General features: G+C 38.9%; 1 protein-coding gene across 1 annotated transcript in view; it reads right to left on the bottom strand.

The window, feature by feature from the left end:
- Positions 1–18,671, bottom strand: part of Ccdc171 (coiled-coil domain containing 171) — a 324,843-nt gene that overhangs the window by 204,631 nt on the left and 101,541 nt on the right. Inside the window, exons 14-16 of the mRNA XM_060365796.1 lie at positions 17,965–18,165; positions 14,733–14,900; positions 13,007–13,195 (exon numbers count right to left, since the gene is read on the bottom strand). Of these exons, the coding sequence (XP_060221779.1) occupies positions 13,007–13,195; positions 14,733–14,900; positions 17,965–18,165 (558 nt within the window). The remainder of the gene's footprint in view (positions 1–13,006; positions 13,196–14,732; positions 14,901–17,964; positions 18,166–18,671) is intronic.

The raw sequence follows: 18,671 nt of genomic DNA, 5'->3' as shown, positions 1-18,671 counted from the left end.
GATAGTCATTTAAAAACAGAAAAATTATCCTCAGTATCAGCATGGCAAAGCCAAGTTCTGTCTTCATAATGAGAATCCTTCAGGGACATTAAAGGGGCTATTTCTCTTTGTACTAGTAGTTTAAACTGTACTATGTGAAAAATTTAAAGTTGATCTTTGGGAGAGGTATATGATGTCTTATTCAAGAGTTACCCAGTTGAACACCCAGACGAACAAAAGGAACTTCTAAAATTCACGTTGGCAGGAGCACCTCAAAAGACATCAACATCTAAGGCAAGCCATACAAATGCTGGGCCACAGTACAAGATGTGGTGTCAAAGGCTATCATGGGCTATGCTGATGGGCAACAGCAAAATAATTTCAAGCTAGCAGACATGACAACTGAGGAAAATAAATCCTAGGAGATAGTTTTCCAAAGACAGAGAGCAGAAGAAGACACTCAGTGGCACAGAGAAGCAGATAAAGAAAAAAAAAGCATAAAAAGGGTCACTGCTTAAAGGATTTAATTTATTGTATGATTTCCTTTCAGTAAAAGAAAAATTGAATTTTTGAAATGGATTTTCTAATGCATGAAACTGGAAATAGTATATCAAAGGAGGTAACCCAAGCCCAGGAAGACCAATACTATATTAACCTTTCTCACAGGCAGATCCTAATTTAGTATTTTTAGATTTGAGGGTTTCAGTTGCTAGTGAATGTAGAGGCCAGGGAGCTAGGAGCAGGGCTAGCAAAGGGGGAAGACATAATATAAGGCATTTGATATGGGAAGTAAAGGTGGCCGATATTGGAGGCAGAAAGATTTAAGCAGAGATAGGGGTTAAGGGACAGGAGAACAGAGTAGATAGAGGGATGGTTAGCAAAAATTAAGGATACATGAAAAGGCCATGTGAAAACCTTCTATCTTATAAGCTAACTTTTAAAGAGTTTAAAAGGAAGAACCCTGCATAGATGGACAATGCTGCTTCCAGAAGCAATGGGGCCAGATATGACCTATCTCCTGATGGAGACTCCAAAGATCTCTAAAAGAATACAAGCTACTACTCTTCTTCTTTCTTGCCTACCACAACTAGCAACCCTATTACTGAAGATGCCACACACTTTGGTTGCAGGACATCAAAAAATCATACTAGAACTGAAATGGAAATTTCCTCCCTACTGGATAGCTTTCCTAGTGCCAGAAGGTGCTATGTGGGCCGCTGGGAAAGAAAAGTCAATAGTCTTAAGTAACTGTGAACCCTACAAGCTGTACTATTCAACTGTTTGGCTAAGACACAGCTATATGTTCAATGTTACCTGACTGTTGTGGGGGTAAGCAACCGCCTTCTGCTTAGATTTAAGGCCCCAGTCCACTAAAGGGAATCCACACCCTACACTGCAAATCTAATCAAAAGCCCATGGCTGGGAGGTCACAGGCCATGGGCAGGGGTCTGGGAAGTCTGAGGGGGTACCAGCTACTACCATTTTGCTAAATGGACATGGTGTCCAACTGCCTTCCAAATATTTATGTTTATTCCCATAGATTAGTGCTGCTCTTATTCTTAGTTAAGGAATATTCTGTTTGCTGTGGACAACAGTCAATATAGAAATTCATAACTGGGAACTGGAGAGATGGCTCAGAGGTTAAGAGCACTGGCTACTCTTCCAGAGGTCATGAGTTCAATTCCCAGCAACCATATGGTGGCTCACAACCACCTATAATGAGATTTGGTGTACAGGTGTACATGCTGACAGAACATTGTATACATAATAAATAAATCTTTTAAAAGGTTTAAAAAAAAAGAAACTCATAACTGATGAAAAATGTTGACAAAAATGGAGCGTTCAGTGTTCATCCCTAAACAAGGTATGTGTATCAGCCCCCTCCAAAGCTCAAGGAATAGCACAGAAAAGGAAGTAGGAAAATGGAAGAGTGAAAAGTCATGGAATGCTATGAAACACTGTATCCTCGACACAACATGGCTACCATACTCATGGGCTCACAGCAACTGTCATCACCAGCACAAGAGCTGCACAAGGTCAAATTTTCATCATGAACAGGGGAGTAGCTCAGGAGGTCCCACCTCTACCTGAGAAACTATTGGGAGTTAATAGTTGCTGGTGGAAGAAAAGCTTTTTTTTTTTAAGTATTATAACTACTGGTGAGTCGTTCCAGTAAATAACCTTCTCACCCATGCTCTACAAGCAACCTCAATTTAAACTTGGAAAGTCACAAGAAAGAAAAAAAGAAAGATAGAGAGAAAGAAGAAAGTTAAGGAAGGAAATGAAATAGGACACTAGGGAGAAAAAAAATGACCAGGCATGTTATAAAAATGTATGAAATTGCCAATGAATAAAATATTAAACATTAAAAGAATACTAACAGTAGAAGGGAGGAAAGAAATCATTTCCTGCCTGTAGCTCATTTCAATTGTTTTTATTTGCTCCAGATCTTCCTTTTCTAAGGCCTGGTCCAGTCACACCTATGGTAGAAATGGCAAGAAATGGAGAAATGAAGAAATAAACATAGTGCGTCTTGTCTCCACCCGCATCTCCGCGGAGGCATGGTTACTGTACGGTGTAATTGAACTATGTTTCAGCACCCCACACCAATACTACTAGCAGAGTAAACAGTGCCCCGGGACGAAAGGCTGCCGAAAGCACATGAGAACATCTGAGCAGCAACACCTACAGGGGCTGCTTCCGTGTCTTCACCCTCACAGGAGAAGCAATCTCTAAGAAAAGAAGATTGACATGCACTCAGGGTAGAGCCGCCCCTCCCCCATCCGCTGATAGGGGAGGTCTTCCTCCCCTTCCATCTGACCCTAGCCTAGCAGGTCTCATCAGGAGTGTCTGCATTGTCTTCCTCTGTGGCCTGGTAAGGCTGCTCCCCCCTCAGGGGGAGGTGATCAAAGAGCCAGCCACTGAGTTCATGTCAGAGCTGGTTCCTGTCCCCTTACTATGGAACCCTCTTGGACACTGAACTGCCATGGGCTACATCTGTGCAGGGGTTCTAGGTTATCTCCATGAATGATCCTTGGTTAGAGTATCAGTCTCAGAAAAGACCACTGTGCCCAGACTTTTTGGTTCTGTTGCCAGATGTCCCTCAATGGAAGAAATTGTAGTACATTTACACAATGGAATACTACTCAGCAATTAAAAACAAGGAAATCATGAAATCTGCAGGCAAATAGTGGGAACTAGAAAAGATCATCCTGAGTGAGGCATCCCAGAAGCAGAAAGACACACATGGCATATGCTCACTCATAAGTCGATACTAGACCTATAAGATAGGATAAACATACTGAAATCTGTACACCTAAAGAAGCTAAGCAAGAAGGAGGACCCTGGGTAAGATGCTCAATTCTCATTCAGAAAGGCAAATGGGATAGACATCAGAAGAGGGAGAAAACAGGGAACAGGAAAGGAGCCTACCACAGAGGGCCTCTGAAAGACACTACCCAGCAGGGTATCAAAGCAGATGCTGAGACTCATAGCCATACTTTGGGCAGAGTGCAGGGAATCTTTTGAAAGAAGGGAAAGATAGAAAGACCTGGAGGGGACAGGAGCTCCACAAGGAGAGCAACAGAACTAATTCCAGACTCTGAGCAAAGTCAGGCCCACCTGCTCGTGGAGAAGCAGAAGGGAAAGAAACTGTAGAGGTGTGTGGGGATACATGAGGCTGGCCAGTAACCGCCACACGAGGAGAAACAAAGTAGATTTTTAATGTGGCTCCAACAAAAACCAAAAAATCTGTGAAAAGATATTATTTGCTAATTTTATTCTTTATTTCCGATATATAAAACAATATTAATTGCTACTGGCATAAATCAACTGTACTATTAGAGAGTTAAAACTGAGGCAGGCTCATTAAAGAAAAGATTCAGGGGGATGAACAAGAACAAAATATAACGACATATATGTATATATAAAGATGCTGCCTGTGTGGTGGCGCACACCTTTAATCTAGCACTCAGGGAGCAGAGACAGGTGGATCTCTGAGTTCAAGGCCAGCCTGGTCACAGAGTGAGTTCCAGGACAGCCAGGACTACACAGAAAAACCCCAACTTGAAAACAAAACAAAAAATAAAGAAAGGACAGAAAAAGAAGAAAAGAAAATGCCACTGTGAAACTTTCTATGCTAACAAAATAACTAAAAAGTACAAAATAATTTTAAAAAAACAACAACATCCCCTTTGTTCATCTTAGCACATGGTACATCTCCAACTCCCGCACAGCCTACAACTGTGCCTCTGAGACAGGTTCATTTTATAAATAATGAAACTACCCCAAGTCCTTCCCCTGGGTTCACCTCTGATTGGGCAGCCTTCCCATCTGAAGTACTCGACTTTCCCTCAAGTCACAAGCCTTCCCTGGTGTAGCTGTGCTGAGCTAATGAAAATGGAGAGCTCGGTCTGTTCCTTACATTAACCTGACTGCCTTGTGCCACAGTTTCAAATGTTTTCAAGCTCCTATCCATCTCCCCTCACACCATCAGAACAACTTCACAGCCCATCTCAGCTGTCTATTCTGACATGCTTTACTATCATTCCCATTCACAATGATCTAGACCTTGTCTAAATCTAAAGACTACTTAGGCATTGAATAGTCATGCTGTTTGCCCGCTGATTCCACGTGTCTGTAGCTACATTATCCTGAGTGCTTTGGACCTCTGGTTCCTAGAGGACAAGAACTACTTACTATGCAGTCTGTCACAGTGCTCTGTACCCTGAAGGTATCTAACAAATACTGACTGAATTAAGTAACTCTTTATAAGAAGCATCCCTGGGCTTAGCCCAGTGTTTTGTCTAAAACAACTGAACAAAAACCTAATTGATGAAAACAATGTAAATAGCAGGCAAGGAAAATCTAATAAAACAAGATAATTTTCACATATATTTAGAACTTACAAGTCAAAATTTTGTTTTGAATCGATTCTGACTTTCCACAGGGACTCTCAGACATATACATTATTTACTGTGAAGTTCTCTTGAAAACAAAGCCTGTATGATGGTCAGGCTAGAATCAACTGTAGAGCAAATCTGACCCCCCCCCAAAAAAAAAAAACAAAAAACACTGTTCTCCACCCAAGGATATTAAAGACCAATATTTTAAAAACATAACACACATCAACTTAATATGAGGCAAAAGCATTCCTCATACTAAAATAACTTTCCCTACCCTACAGTGTTTAATTTAAAAATAATAATAATCTTCTCAAATTTTTCCAGAAAACAATCTTATCTTGAACTTTCAATAACTCAAAATATAGGATGTATATACTTTATATAAATTTCTTTAGCATAAGAAAACTATTACATAATTTGACTACGTTTCCTTTTCTCACTGACAAAAATCAAAAGTCCTTTCAAAAGCTGGAAAAAAAGGACACCCTCTTCCCTGTGGAAGTGTGCTTCCTGAAGCACGCGCTTTCAGGGCAGACTACTTAGCATGTAGAACCCTGCAACTTGGGGGGCAGAGACCCAGGAAACTGATTGTTCTTCATTACCTTCTGCACTTCATTATGACAGCACAAACTACAAACTGGTTTCAGAGAGCAAGGACTTCAATTAGAATATCTTGTATAAGTTTTTCTAATCTTGCCTTTTATGCAATGTCGATATTGAGAAAACAATATTGTTTTATATGTGAGGACACACACACATATGGTATAAGTACATGTCTTTTAAAACAAACGAATATTTTGTGGAGCCTGGATCTCTCATACAGGAATGATGGAGGTGAAATGGTTTGCCACTTTCAATGACAGTCTGGCAGTTACTCAACAGGCCGAAGAGAATCACCGGATATATATGTATCATACACATACTATAAGAACATACATGAACCCTCAGATTCCATAAGGATTATTTACTTAAAAATACTGTCATGTCAAACACTTGCTACAAAATGAATTTTGTGTATGTTTTTATTTCTAATGCAATACAAATTATAAAACTCCCTTTAGCTCCACCAGATCCTCCTGGGGTAGGGAGAGGGGTGACAGATGTTCTCCTTATCATTAGACAGAGTAAATGTACTGATACAAAAAGACACCTGGTTTGTTGACTGTTAAAGATAACTTCTCGGGGGGCTGGAGAGATGGCTCAGAGGTTAAGAGAGCTCATGTTCTTCCAAAGGTCACAAGTTCAATCCCCCATGGCTTATAACCATCTATAACGCTATTCTGTGCCCTCTTCTGGCGTGCAGGCAGAATAATGTATAAATAATAAATAAATAAATCTTTAAAAAAAAAAGATAACTTCACAGAAAGTAAGCAGCAGCACCTCTCCATTCTAACATGTTCCATTCCTCCCCTTTCAGACTCTGGAAATAGGAATGGCTCAGATCTCTCTATTCTGTGAAAAGCAGACTGCTCTCAGACTCTGGCCGCCTCTTACAGATTTACAGTATTCTTTTGGTAATTAATATATGCAAATTACCTTGTAACAAACCTTATATTGTTCAATTGTTCATTGCCTGTCCCACTAAATTTTCTATTTGTTAAAAAAAGAAAAAAAGAAAAAAAAACCTCAGTCTCTGCAGGACCCTGTGCTTAGATCTTTTAGTTTTGTTGGTCTCCTTGTGGGGCTCCTGTCCCCTCCATGTCCCTCTAGTCCCACCCCTTTCTTCCTCCATAAGATTCACTGCACTCTGCCCAAAGTTTGGCCCTGAGTCTCAGCATCTGCTTAGATCCTCTGTTGGGTGAATCCTTTCAGAGGACCCTCTATAGTAGACTCCCATCCTGTTTCCTCTCTTCCACCACTTCTGCTGTCTATCCTGTTTGACATTCTGAATGAGATTTAAGCATCCTCCCTAGGGTCCTCCTTACTGTTTAGCTTCTTTAGGTCTGTAGATAGCTGGCCTATATTATACTGCTAATATCTGCTTACTAGTGAGTATATAGCATGCCTGCCTTTCTGTTTCTGGGTTACCTCACTCAGGATGATCTCTTCTAGCACCAACAAAGGACCATGCATGGAGAGGACCTAGACCCCCTGCTCAGATGTGGCTGACTGGCAGCTCAGTCTCCATATGGATCTCTGAGGGAGGGGAGCAGGGGCTGGCTTTATCATGATCTCAGTTGAATGCTCTCTGATCACTCACCCCTGGTGATGCAACCATGCCAGGCCACAGAGGAAGAGGACCCAAGCTGTCCTATGGGCAAACTATGGGCAGTTGGCAATAGTGGAGAACTCCCCCTTTCAGTGGGCTAGGAGAATTGGATGAGGGGAAGAGGGAGGGAGGGTGGGACTGGGAAAGTTGAGGGAGGGGGCTTCAATCAGGATATATAATGAATAAATTATGAAGAAAAAATAAAAATTTTTAAATAAATTTAAAAAAATAGTACAGGAAAAAAAAAGAGCGAGGCATTATACCTTTCTGATAGTACTTCTACAACAGTGCCCCATAGATGCATCATATAGTACAGAAAGTATTTTTTATTCATTTTAATTAAATTATATAAAATGATCTTGATTTTTTTTAACCTATAACAGTAACTTTAATGGTGTATTAACCAGGCACGGTGGTGCGCGCCCTTAATACCAGCATTCTTGGAGACAGAGGCAGGCAGAAAGCTGTGAGTTCAAGGCCAGCCTGGTCTACAAAGTGAGTCTGGGACAGCCAATGCTATACACAGAAACCCTGTTCAGAAAAACTTTTTTTTAAGTAGTGTATTATATTAAAACTTCTATTTCTCTGAAAAATAAACTAAGAAAATATAAATTAGAAGAACTACCATTTTGTGGGTTGGTAACAATATGGATTATTTTAGCTTTTTATATATTATCATGCTTAATTATTAGTTACCAAAAAACACATAGAGATGTGAATCAGAGAATTAAAAACGGTATTACATTAAACATATTTTTCAGACATCATTTTACATATAAAAACCCATGTATTTCTGAAAGAAACAGTGTTACAGAATACTGTAAAAAGGACTAAAAGCTAAGGATGATGACATCGCATTAAAATAGTCCTTACATTTCACCTTATCCTTTATTTCTAAATGTCAGTGTCTACAGTGGTTTACACTGACACCTCCATTTTAATCCCATTCCCAAAATGTCCTTCCAACAGTTATCTGAACCATAGTTTCCTCAGGTGTAAGATAGAGGTGATGCTTAAAGAGCCTACCTATCTCATGTGGCTGCGGTTCTAAGGAAGAGGAAGCTTGCAAAAAGGCAAAAGCACTAAGAACAAGTCTAACACACAACACACAAATTCCACTGACGGCATTGTCATTAATGATAACTGTTATGTCAAAAAGAAAGAAAAAGAAAAAACGGCTTTCAAGCACCCAGCAGCGGTACCCGGGCATGACATAAAAATATAAATTTCCCACTCATGCATCATCACTCCAAGAGATGATGCATCCAGCCATCACATAAACCTTCAGGAACATCACTTCCAACAACACAAACAAGTTCTACTTCATCTCTGAACACTTTTAAAAATATGCAGAAGTGTTTCAGTGTCTAACAATCCTTTTATGACTAAGTTTTTCAAATGGACTTAATAGCAAGAGAGGGAAAAAACGTAATGTAGAACCACAAACCCCGATTTCTTTCATTGTTTACCCCGCCCTAATTTTAATCTTCTATTTCTTTATCTGTGTGTTTGGTGGGACTAGTGTGCACACGTGCCACAGCATGCGTGTGAAGACCACAGGGTCTTGGGGATTGAGCTCAGGTTGTCAGGCTTGGCAGGAGGCACACATTGTTACACTGAGTCACCTCATCAGCCCCAATTCTTTTTCCATTTTAAACCCAGGTGAGTTCACAGAACTGTCAAAGCTTAAGAAATAAACATTACAACCCTGACTCAACTAAGAATGAAGAATCTTTACTTCTAGAGTGGACATTCTTGGTGCACTAATTGAATTATTTTAGACAAAAAGGAAAAAAAGGATGTAAATACTAAGATTACAAAGTAACATTAGTCCACAGACTGCAGTGTACACTTTACCCAGCTTAGTCAGCAGAACAACACTTAACGTGTATTGTGGGGTACTTCCAATGCATTTAAATTCAAGAATTCCTCTACTACATGGCTATCATAAAACACCTAAAATTAAAAATATGCTGGGATATCAAAACTGGGCTACCGGATCCACAGGTTTCATTTCTTGAACAATATCTATACATCACTACCATGTTTTCAAATAAATTTAACTTATAATATTGTTTATTTACTAACCACTCAATTATAAAAACAAACTATTAAACAAGTTATGAATCAGTATTTTGTTTCCTACAAATCCCCTCTACTGATGGTTATTTCCATCTGACATCTCCAGTGTCCTGCCACCACACTCCTGGGCAATGACCGTGTCCCACCCATGTTTTTATACACATAATCTTGGAAATTTTATTAAGTGATACAAAATAAGTATATCTTATTTGCACTTAGCTTTAAGGATGACCAACTCTATAGAACTGATTCTAACAATTTTTTCTAAAATAAAATTCAGTAGATCAGATAACATGGATCACAATAATGCTGAACCCAATAGGAAGCCAAAGTGTGTAGCTCTGCATCCTCAATTATACTTGAGGAAGATGCAAACATGAACATAATGAAAGCCATGTGGCACACTGTAACACTGAACTACGTGCAGAAATGATGAAAAGTGAGCTCTAATCTGCAGACCCCGCACCAAAGCTAAGGAGTGACAAGTCCCTTGGAGAGAAGTCAAGGAGAGTTTCTCCTAGACACTTTGTCGTCGGCGTTTGTGATGTCCTAAGTCCACACTCACTCACCAAAAGTGAACTGCAAGCCTGTGAGATATACAGATGCAGATAAAAATACAGCTCTGTTAAACTAAGAAGAATTTTTAAAAAGATGACATGGCCCCTTTGGAAAGCAATTTAATGTTTTCTTAAATATTCACTTAGCATATAACACAGACATTAGATTCCTAAGGATTTATACCCTTGTACAATAGTTTTTGCATAAAGTTCATTGAAAATAGCCCCAAACTGGAAATAAACCAAATATTTATCTACCCATTTTCAATCAAGTTGTGATGTGGCTATAAAGTAGAATATTATTAAGCCATAAAGAATAATATACTACTGATAGATAATACCAAAAGTAATATGTTCTATATCAACACTGAGTGAATTAAGCCAACTCCCTATGAGTAAATATTAAATGACTCCATTTGCACAACATTCAAGAACTTGTGAAATTGACCAGAAATGATAGCTGCCCACGCAAAGTGAAAAATGACTGGCGGAGGTCATAGAGTGCTCTGGTACAGGGGAAATGCTTGAAGCCTTGAGAGAGTAATAGTACATGAGTCCTTGCATTAACCAAAAACCAAACTGGCAGTGCTTGGAGGGGCGCACCTGTAAGAGCAGCACCAAGGCTGACGCAGGAGGCTTGTGAACCTGGGCTACATGAAGGCGCCCTGCCTCCAAACTGTGCACTTGCGAGCTCCCTCCACTGTCTTACATCTTCTCCTTCAGCCTGAAAGTGTAAATACAGCATGTTGCCTGCGTGCAATGAACAAAAGTGGCTGTTTCCAGAAAATGTTTATTGACTAATTCAAATCCACATAGAAATGCCTAAGTTCACTTAGGGCCTATAATTCCTATTCTTAAGCAAAGCTAACATCTTGGAATTATTTTAACTATAATTCTACATCTCATATTAGTAGATATATGAGATTTTTACCATTATTACAAAACCTCTGAGGAAGTATAAAGCAGGAAGGATTTACTTTGTCTATGATCTTGAGGCTCTGCCACTAATGAACAGCACAACGATGTACAGCAGGGATGGGACAGCTAAGCAGTCCCCTCATGGTGAAGAGGAAGCAAAGAGGGAGAAGGAAAAGGCCCAGACACACCTTTGCAGCAATACTCCCTGTAGGCCACCTCCTCCAGCCAGGCCCCACCTCCTAATTTTCACCATTTCCCAACAATGCGATCACATACAACACAGATGTTTTTCTTTATTTTTTATCAATTGATTCAATTTACATCTCAGTCATATGTCCCTCCCTCCTCTCCTACCAGTTCCACCCTCTCTCCTGCACCCCTTCTTCCCTATTCTTTAGAATGGGGGAGCCCCCACTACCCAGACACTGCCCACCTCATCTATTCACATGAGGACTGAGTTGTCTTCCTCCCCTAGGTCCTTGTAGGGCAGTCCCATCAGGGGAAAGTAATCAAAAAGCAGGCAACAAAGTCTGTGTCAGAGATATACCCCACTTCCCTAACTAGTAGGTTGACATGAAGCCTAAGATATCCATTGGACTTATCTTCCTGGGGGTCTGTGCACTGTAGCATGTCTATCCTGTACTATATGAAAACTCAAGTAACAATACATGCTGGCAAGGACGTGGAGAAAGGGGAGCCCTCCTCCGTTGCTGTCTGAAGTGCAAACTTGTACATCCACTCTGGAAATCAATCTGGTGCTTTCTCAGAAAACTGGGAATAGGCCTACCTCAAGACTCAGCTATACCACTCCTGAGCATACAGCCTAAAGATGCCCCACCATACAACAAGGACTTTTTTCAACCATGTTCATAGCAGCTTTATTCAAAACAGCCAGAAATTAGAAACAACTTAGATGTCCCTCATCTAAAGAATGGATAAAGAAACTGTGATATATTTACACAATGAAATACTACTCAGCCACTTAAAAAAAAAGATATCATGAAATTTGCAGGCAAATAGATGGAACTAGAAAAGATCATCCTGAGTGATATATCACAGACCCAGAAAGACACATGGTACATACTCAGTTATAAGCGCATTTTAGTCATACAGTACAGCAGAGATTGAATGTTAGGTTGGAATGCAAAGGAATGCAAGTAAACTCCCAAATCATGGAAGAATTTCATATCTAACCACTAAGTCAGTATAACACATTTTAACCCCAAATGAGCTAAGTGATAGTTCAACTGAAGCCCCCCAAATGAAATAAGCTACACAAAAGGATATTTACACTGTAATATCTTACCAGACCTTCTAATGCTTTGTTTTAAAAATAAATAAAAAATTTAATTTCATCATTTAACCAAAAAGATTATAGAGTTTTGACAAAAAAAAAATCTTCAAACTCAAGTAAAAGATAATCCTTAAAACAGACAAACACACAGAAATAGATACAGGTCCTCTGTCACAGCAACGAAACAAGTGACATACCTTCTAACATTATGCAAGAACTAAAACTACAATGTCAGCTCCTACTGACATTGTGAGACACACTTTATCTTCTATGCTAGATTTGATGGGCACAGAAGATTTAGGTAGCTATTTTCTCCATACACATTATTGCCATTTCTATATTGTTGCTGTCATCCCTGCCTAGAAGAAGCAGCACAAGAACTAATATGTACTTGCATAATCACAAGCAAGTACTATGCGCTCTTCAAGAATATTTAAACTGACTTAGAGCTGATGCAAAAAGAAAACATTTCAAGCATGGTGGTGCACACATTTAATCCCAGTACTTGGGAGGCAGAGGTAAGAGGATCTCTGTGAGTTTCGGGCCAGCCAGGGATACATAGTGAGACCCTGTCCAAAAAGAGGGGGGAAAAGTGCAAATAGTTAAACAAAGCAGCCCTTTCTCAAAATGTTTTTATTAATTCCTTGGGAATTTCAAGTGTTTTATTTTGTTTGTTTTTATTTTTTTATATTAATTACCGTTTATTCACTTTGTATCCCAGCTGTAGACCCCTCCTTCATTCCCTCCTAACCCCACCCTCCCTCCCTCATCTCCTCCCTGCCCCTCTCCAAGTCCACTGATAAAGGAGGTCCTCCTTGCCTTCTATCTGACCCTAGCCTATCAGGTCTCATCAGGACTGTCTGCATTATCTTCCTCTGTAAGGCCTGTAAGGCTGCACCACCCTCAGGGGGAGGTGATCAAAGAGCCAGCCACTGAGTTCATGTCAGAGACAGCCCCTGTTCCCCTTACTATGGAACCCACTTGGAGACTGATCAAGCAGTGTTTCAATGGGATTCTCCTGGCTCCTCCCAGGTATGGACGAGCTCCCCATAGCTTAGCATACCTGTGCCCTCCTCTGCACTTCCCGGAGAAGTTCAGAATACTGGAACTCCAGCTCCTTCTTCTGTGTGTGCCAACAGCTCTCTTGGGCCTTGATCTGTTCTGCCACTTTGTTGAAGGTGTCTTCCTGGGTCTGCTGAAGCTCTCTCATTGTATCAGACTTGTTTTTACAGATATACTCCAGGTGAGTTATCTATAGATGAAAATGAAATACACATTGAGACATGACATCACATCTGCAGATCACTCACTCAAGAAAAATACCTACATTCTCCACTACATTTTATCCCTAAGATCATAATTATATTATGATATAAACAAAGTAAGAACCAGAAATTATGGAGGTAAATTAGACAGTTTAGAAGAAAACAGTATCATTTTTATATATAAACAATGATTTTTTATTTTTCCTCCTTCTAATAAAGTAGCTTTTTCTGTAGCCAATTTTACAGAGACAATTTTGAAAATTATTCTTATCTCTAGAACTGAAGATCAAGCTATTTCAGGTGTTTCAATGAGAAAAAAAATATTTAAATGAGATTTACAAATGCACAAACATTTTATATATACTAATGCAGAACATTACTCCCAGTTTTCCTTTTAATAAACACTAAAAAGAAAATCCTTATCTTCTAACATGCATGTCAATTTATGTTTTGAAGCTACGTGCAATTATCAAAAACATCATCTAAGAGGCAAAGCACATATTTAATTTAGTTAAGTTAATTATCAGTCTGTTTTAACCCATTGTATACTTACTCACAGTCACAGCAGCATCTGTTCCTCACAGTTTACTTCCCCATTTCCCAGGCTAATTCACAGTGCCTTTGGTTATACTCTCAATATGCTAAAAATAAAATGCTCAATAATGCAAGATTTCACCTTGAAGTTGGACTATTTTTGTTAATACAGCATATATTTTTTTAAAAAAACTTTTCTGGTCCTTTAACAGCAAATGTCATTGTAACTAAAATCTAGACTTTATACCACAATTTATTTGTTACAATCACAGTAATGGTAAGTTCAACAGCCCCAGGGTAAGTAACAGTATCTTAAATGGCAACATACATATACAACTTGATATACTCCCTAACTTTCCATAGCAAGAGCATTTGGGTTTTCTGTTTGAGAAAGACTGAATTCCTAGGATTGTGGTAAAGTAACCATAAAATCTACTGTTTTAATCTATAAAATACACATTTCCCCTTCTAAAGTATAGGCTGTGCTTTTTCACATAGTTTGTGACATCTGAAAAAAAAAAGTCAAAATGTAATTTAAATTTTTCAAGTACTTTTAAAACAACATTTCATATTTCCTAAGCAAAGACTTTTAAGATGATGTTTTTGAATAACTACATCCTGTTTCTATTTTATGCTAACATAAAGAGTTGGTTTATTAATGTAAATGACTAAGTTCTTTGAATTGCTTCATCAGTAAGATTAATTTATTTTCTCTTAATTAGGTCCCTGTGGCTAATACTGGCTAGTAGTATTAGCATGTCCTGCACAGAAAGTGGAGCTTAGAGACTTCATACAGACTTCAGTCACATTTACATGCCCACAGCAATGGCATCAAACTGAGTTGTAGACAAGCCATAATTAATGGTACTGAATTATTAACATCCAAATTCTTTTTGAAATAAGATGAATGTCAGCCTCTCTTAATGATACTGTGATGTGGACAAATGTCACTGAATTTAATAGAGGTAGCTGGTGCCTGAGGACAGTTACCTTCTCATTAGCCCTGTTGAGGTCTGCAATGAGGGCATCAACATTCTCCTGCAAGACTGCACAGAGCTCAGACCAAGAGAATTTATCCAACATGCCTTCTGGTTGTTTTAGGAGCACATAGCCTGCTACCAAGTGCTGATACAAGGTGTGAAGGAAGGTTAGCTTCTCCTGCAAGAAAAGGGCTCATTAACTCCTGCATACAAATACTGTAAGAAATAAAATATCTAATTCAAATAGTACGGAATTTTTTTTAATCTAGAAGTATTTACTTGAGTTTCAGCTATTATCATTTGGATGGCCCTTTTCCTTGCATTCAGAAACAAGCAATAGATAAGATACTGGGTGGTGCTTAGACTGATTTCAAATCCCTGCTGTAATTAGATGCCAGAAGACCCGGCCAGTAATCCAGCTTGCTACTGCTAGCCATGTGAGCACCTGTTTAGGTCTAAGTTTTATTATCTCTAACACAAGGTATCTGGGTTAATTTTTTTATAAGAACCTGTAATTTGAAGCCAATATGGCAATTCTATAGTTTCCTACTTATATTTTAAAAACAGATGTGAAGTCATAAATGGCATCGAGATAAGAGTGTTACTCCACTCTCACGCAAGGCAAAGTGTATCAATATCTGTACTTTACATGTGTGCAATCACACAGCTTTCTTCCTCCCCAAGAGATTCAACTCCACTTACCACTTATAGGAAATCTATCCCGACCCCCTTAGGCAACACACACAGTATATGAAAGATATGGAAGAAGAGCTCATTTGTTTTCCCCACTTAGAGGTTTATATTGTATTGGGCACACTGGGCATCTGTGGGTGTTTAAGTATTGCAAAGTAACAGAGCAATTTAAAGGGGACATGCTGTCCAAGACACATTTTCAAAACTGTCCAATTACAACTATGTTTGACAAACTCTGCAAAAGCATATTGTCATTACAATCACTAACTATCCAATGCTGAACAGCCTAAAGATATTTACTTTGTTCTAGAATCCAGGATAACCCTCACTTATCTTGACCACATTTGCAGGATTTAGCTAATAAAATGATGGCCCTCTTTTAGATACTTCGTCTCAAAACTTGGACCTCAAAAGATGAAGTAATTGAGAATAACTGCACTGAAAATGAGCATTTTATATGGGTTAGATCAGCTCCCTCAACATATCACAGTGTATCAGCAGGAAAAACTTAAAAGAGGAAAAATTAGGAGAAAAATGAAAATCATAATTTATATTTTTAATTAAATATAGTATTTTAAAAGTCTTGTTATTGAAAATTATAACAGCCATTTTTCTGAAATTTTCAAAATAGATAACACTAATTCGGCTGTATACTATCTCACTTTTTCAGATAAAGTAATTAAAAAATAAAAATTAAGCAAATAAATATAGCTACCCCCCCAAAAAAAACCAAATCAAGAAATAAAAACCTGCTGGTTGTGGTGGAGCATACCTTTACTCCCAGCACTTAGGAGGCAGAAGTAGGAGGATCTCTGTGACTCTGAGGCCATCCTGGTCTATATAGTGAGGTGCAGAATAGCCAGGGCTCTGTAAAAAGACCCTGTCTCAAAACACAAAACAGAAGAAAGAAAAAAAGAAGGGAAGAAGGGAAGAAAGAAAGAAGGAAGGAAGGAAGGAAGGAAGGAAGGAAGGAAGGAAGGAAAGAAAGAAAGAAAGAAAGAAAGAAAGAAAGAAAGAAAGAAAGAAAGAAAGAAAGAAAGAAAGAGAAAGGAAGGAGGGAAGGAAGAAACGAAGAGAGAAAGAGAGAAAAGAAAAAAGAAAAGAAAAGAAAGTAAAAAACTGCTGCTACAAATATACTACACATTGTTCCTTCATAAACAGTAAGAGATGACTTCTCCACTTTGAAGTGGGTTGAAATGTATAAAGATCTAAGTACAATTACACAAGCGTACTATTCAGACTAAAATCCTCCACATTTTACTAACCATCACAGCTCTGCTCGAAGAGCCTGGGCTATGATAAGCCAGCCACGGCAGTCATCCATTTGGCGTGAAAAGATCATCCCAAGATCCAAAATCACTTCACACATGTTGAACCCAACCACAGCACTCTAGACACTGACTTTCCAATACAGTCAGCCTTCTAGTTTCCTTTCCTTTCATCATTATCTGCTGTATAGAACATTTCCAACCCCTTCATGTGGACACAATTGAAACCCCAGACTCTAAGGCTGGAAAGAATGTCTCCTTTTTACTCTCTTGGCATTGGAGTTCTATTTGTTGAAATAATGAATTCAACATGCAGGAATTTAGATAAACGAACCCACCAACTACTGGAGCTCTATATTCCAGAAGTAAAAGAAAACTATACCGAGAATAAGCTCACACAGAATATGGAATTTTGTCATAGTTTAAAAAGTCATTAATAGGACAGATGAGACAGCTCAGCAGTTAAGAGCACTGACTGCTCTTGCTGGGGACCCGGGTCCATGTCCCAGCACCCTCATGGGCCTCACAACTGTCTATAACTCCAGTTCCAGTACCCTCTTCTGGCCTCCCTAAGCACCAAACATCCACATGGTACACAGACATATATGTAGGCAAAACACCCACAGGCATAAAATAACAATAAATAAATCTCAAAAATAATTTCAATATATTACTAATAAATAAAAATTGAATAGATAGGTATCCAGAGCATCCAAATTACAGTTTTAATTCTGTGAAACTCTTTTTCCCAATTTTCATGAATATCTCACAGTAAGGAAAAAGAGACTGTCTGGAGATATTGTTCTTGTTTTACCATTAAGGAAATTGAGATGTGGGGTGACAAGCCTACATGGCTTGTCCACAGCCATGTTCTGTGTGAACAGAAAAAAAACAGTCCAAATCTATTCGGCTACCAAAAAGAAGTATTCTTTTCATCAAGCCTAGCTGTAGGACGACTCTAATAAAAAATGATGTCGTTAACTGGCAAACTGGCCAACCTTGACAAGACAGTAAAGAACGTGACATCGTGAGAGATGACAGATGCAAGCAGGGTAAGAAAGTTGATGGTCCAAGTGACAAGGGTTGAACTAGGTCACTTTTGTTTTTCACAAATTAGAACAAGGAAACAGAATGAAGGAAGTGATTTTGCAGCTGTGAGGAACATTTCAAAGTGTGACACTCAGAACATTCTTTAAATTAGATCAAATGTGAGTAACCCCGGCCGTTGGTGCATGTAAGCTATGCTGCTGCGGTGCATGGAAGGTCTCGGGAGGGGAATACCTCAGTGTCCTTTCGGAAGGCCTGGGACAGCTTCTGCAGCTCACTGTCACACTGGGCCGCCCGGGCCTTCTCCTTCTCCCAGCAGTGCAGCACATTCTGCAGCTCCACCTTCAGCGTGGTGATGAGGGCCTCCCGGTCGGCACACTTAGTGCGTAAGTGACTTAGCTCTTTATGGACCTCAGCCAGCTTATCCTGAAGTTCCTGTCAGAAACACCAAGCAAGAGACTAGGGGGATAGCAGAAGGTGAGAGGCACACAAAATGCTGAAAACCTTCAAAACGTCAGCATGAAATAATTGCCATTTGCTTATGTAGCTAAATATTTAGGGTATTTAAATAAATGGGGTTTTTTCCAAGTAGAACGCTTTCATTCAAAAATGAGAAAATTTGTACTGTTTAAGCATATATAAATTTTTTTAACTGCATATTCCAAAAAGTTATTTAAAATGGGTTTTTAAAATTCATTATTTTAAAGGAGTAGTTAAAAAAACCTTAATAATACTTAAGTAAAATGGAAAACCATAAATCTCTTGACATTTAATATAATATAAGTTATATTACATTTAATATAATGGACATTTACTCTCCAATGACATTCTAATTACTAATAGAAAGCTCAAGAATAAGACCTAAAATTCTACTAAACTATGCTATCAAATGGTCCACTCTAAACTGAGCAACAAGACCAATACTATAGCATCCCAACAAA

Source organism: Meriones unguiculatus, chromosome 12 (genome assembly GCF_030254825.1).
Source record: "Meriones unguiculatus strain TT.TT164.6M chromosome 12, Bangor_MerUng_6.1, whole genome shotgun sequence".
Taxonomy (NCBI): domain Eukaryota; kingdom Metazoa; phylum Chordata; class Mammalia; order Rodentia; family Muridae; genus Meriones; species Meriones unguiculatus.
This window is presented reverse-complemented; position numbering and strand designations above follow the sequence as displayed.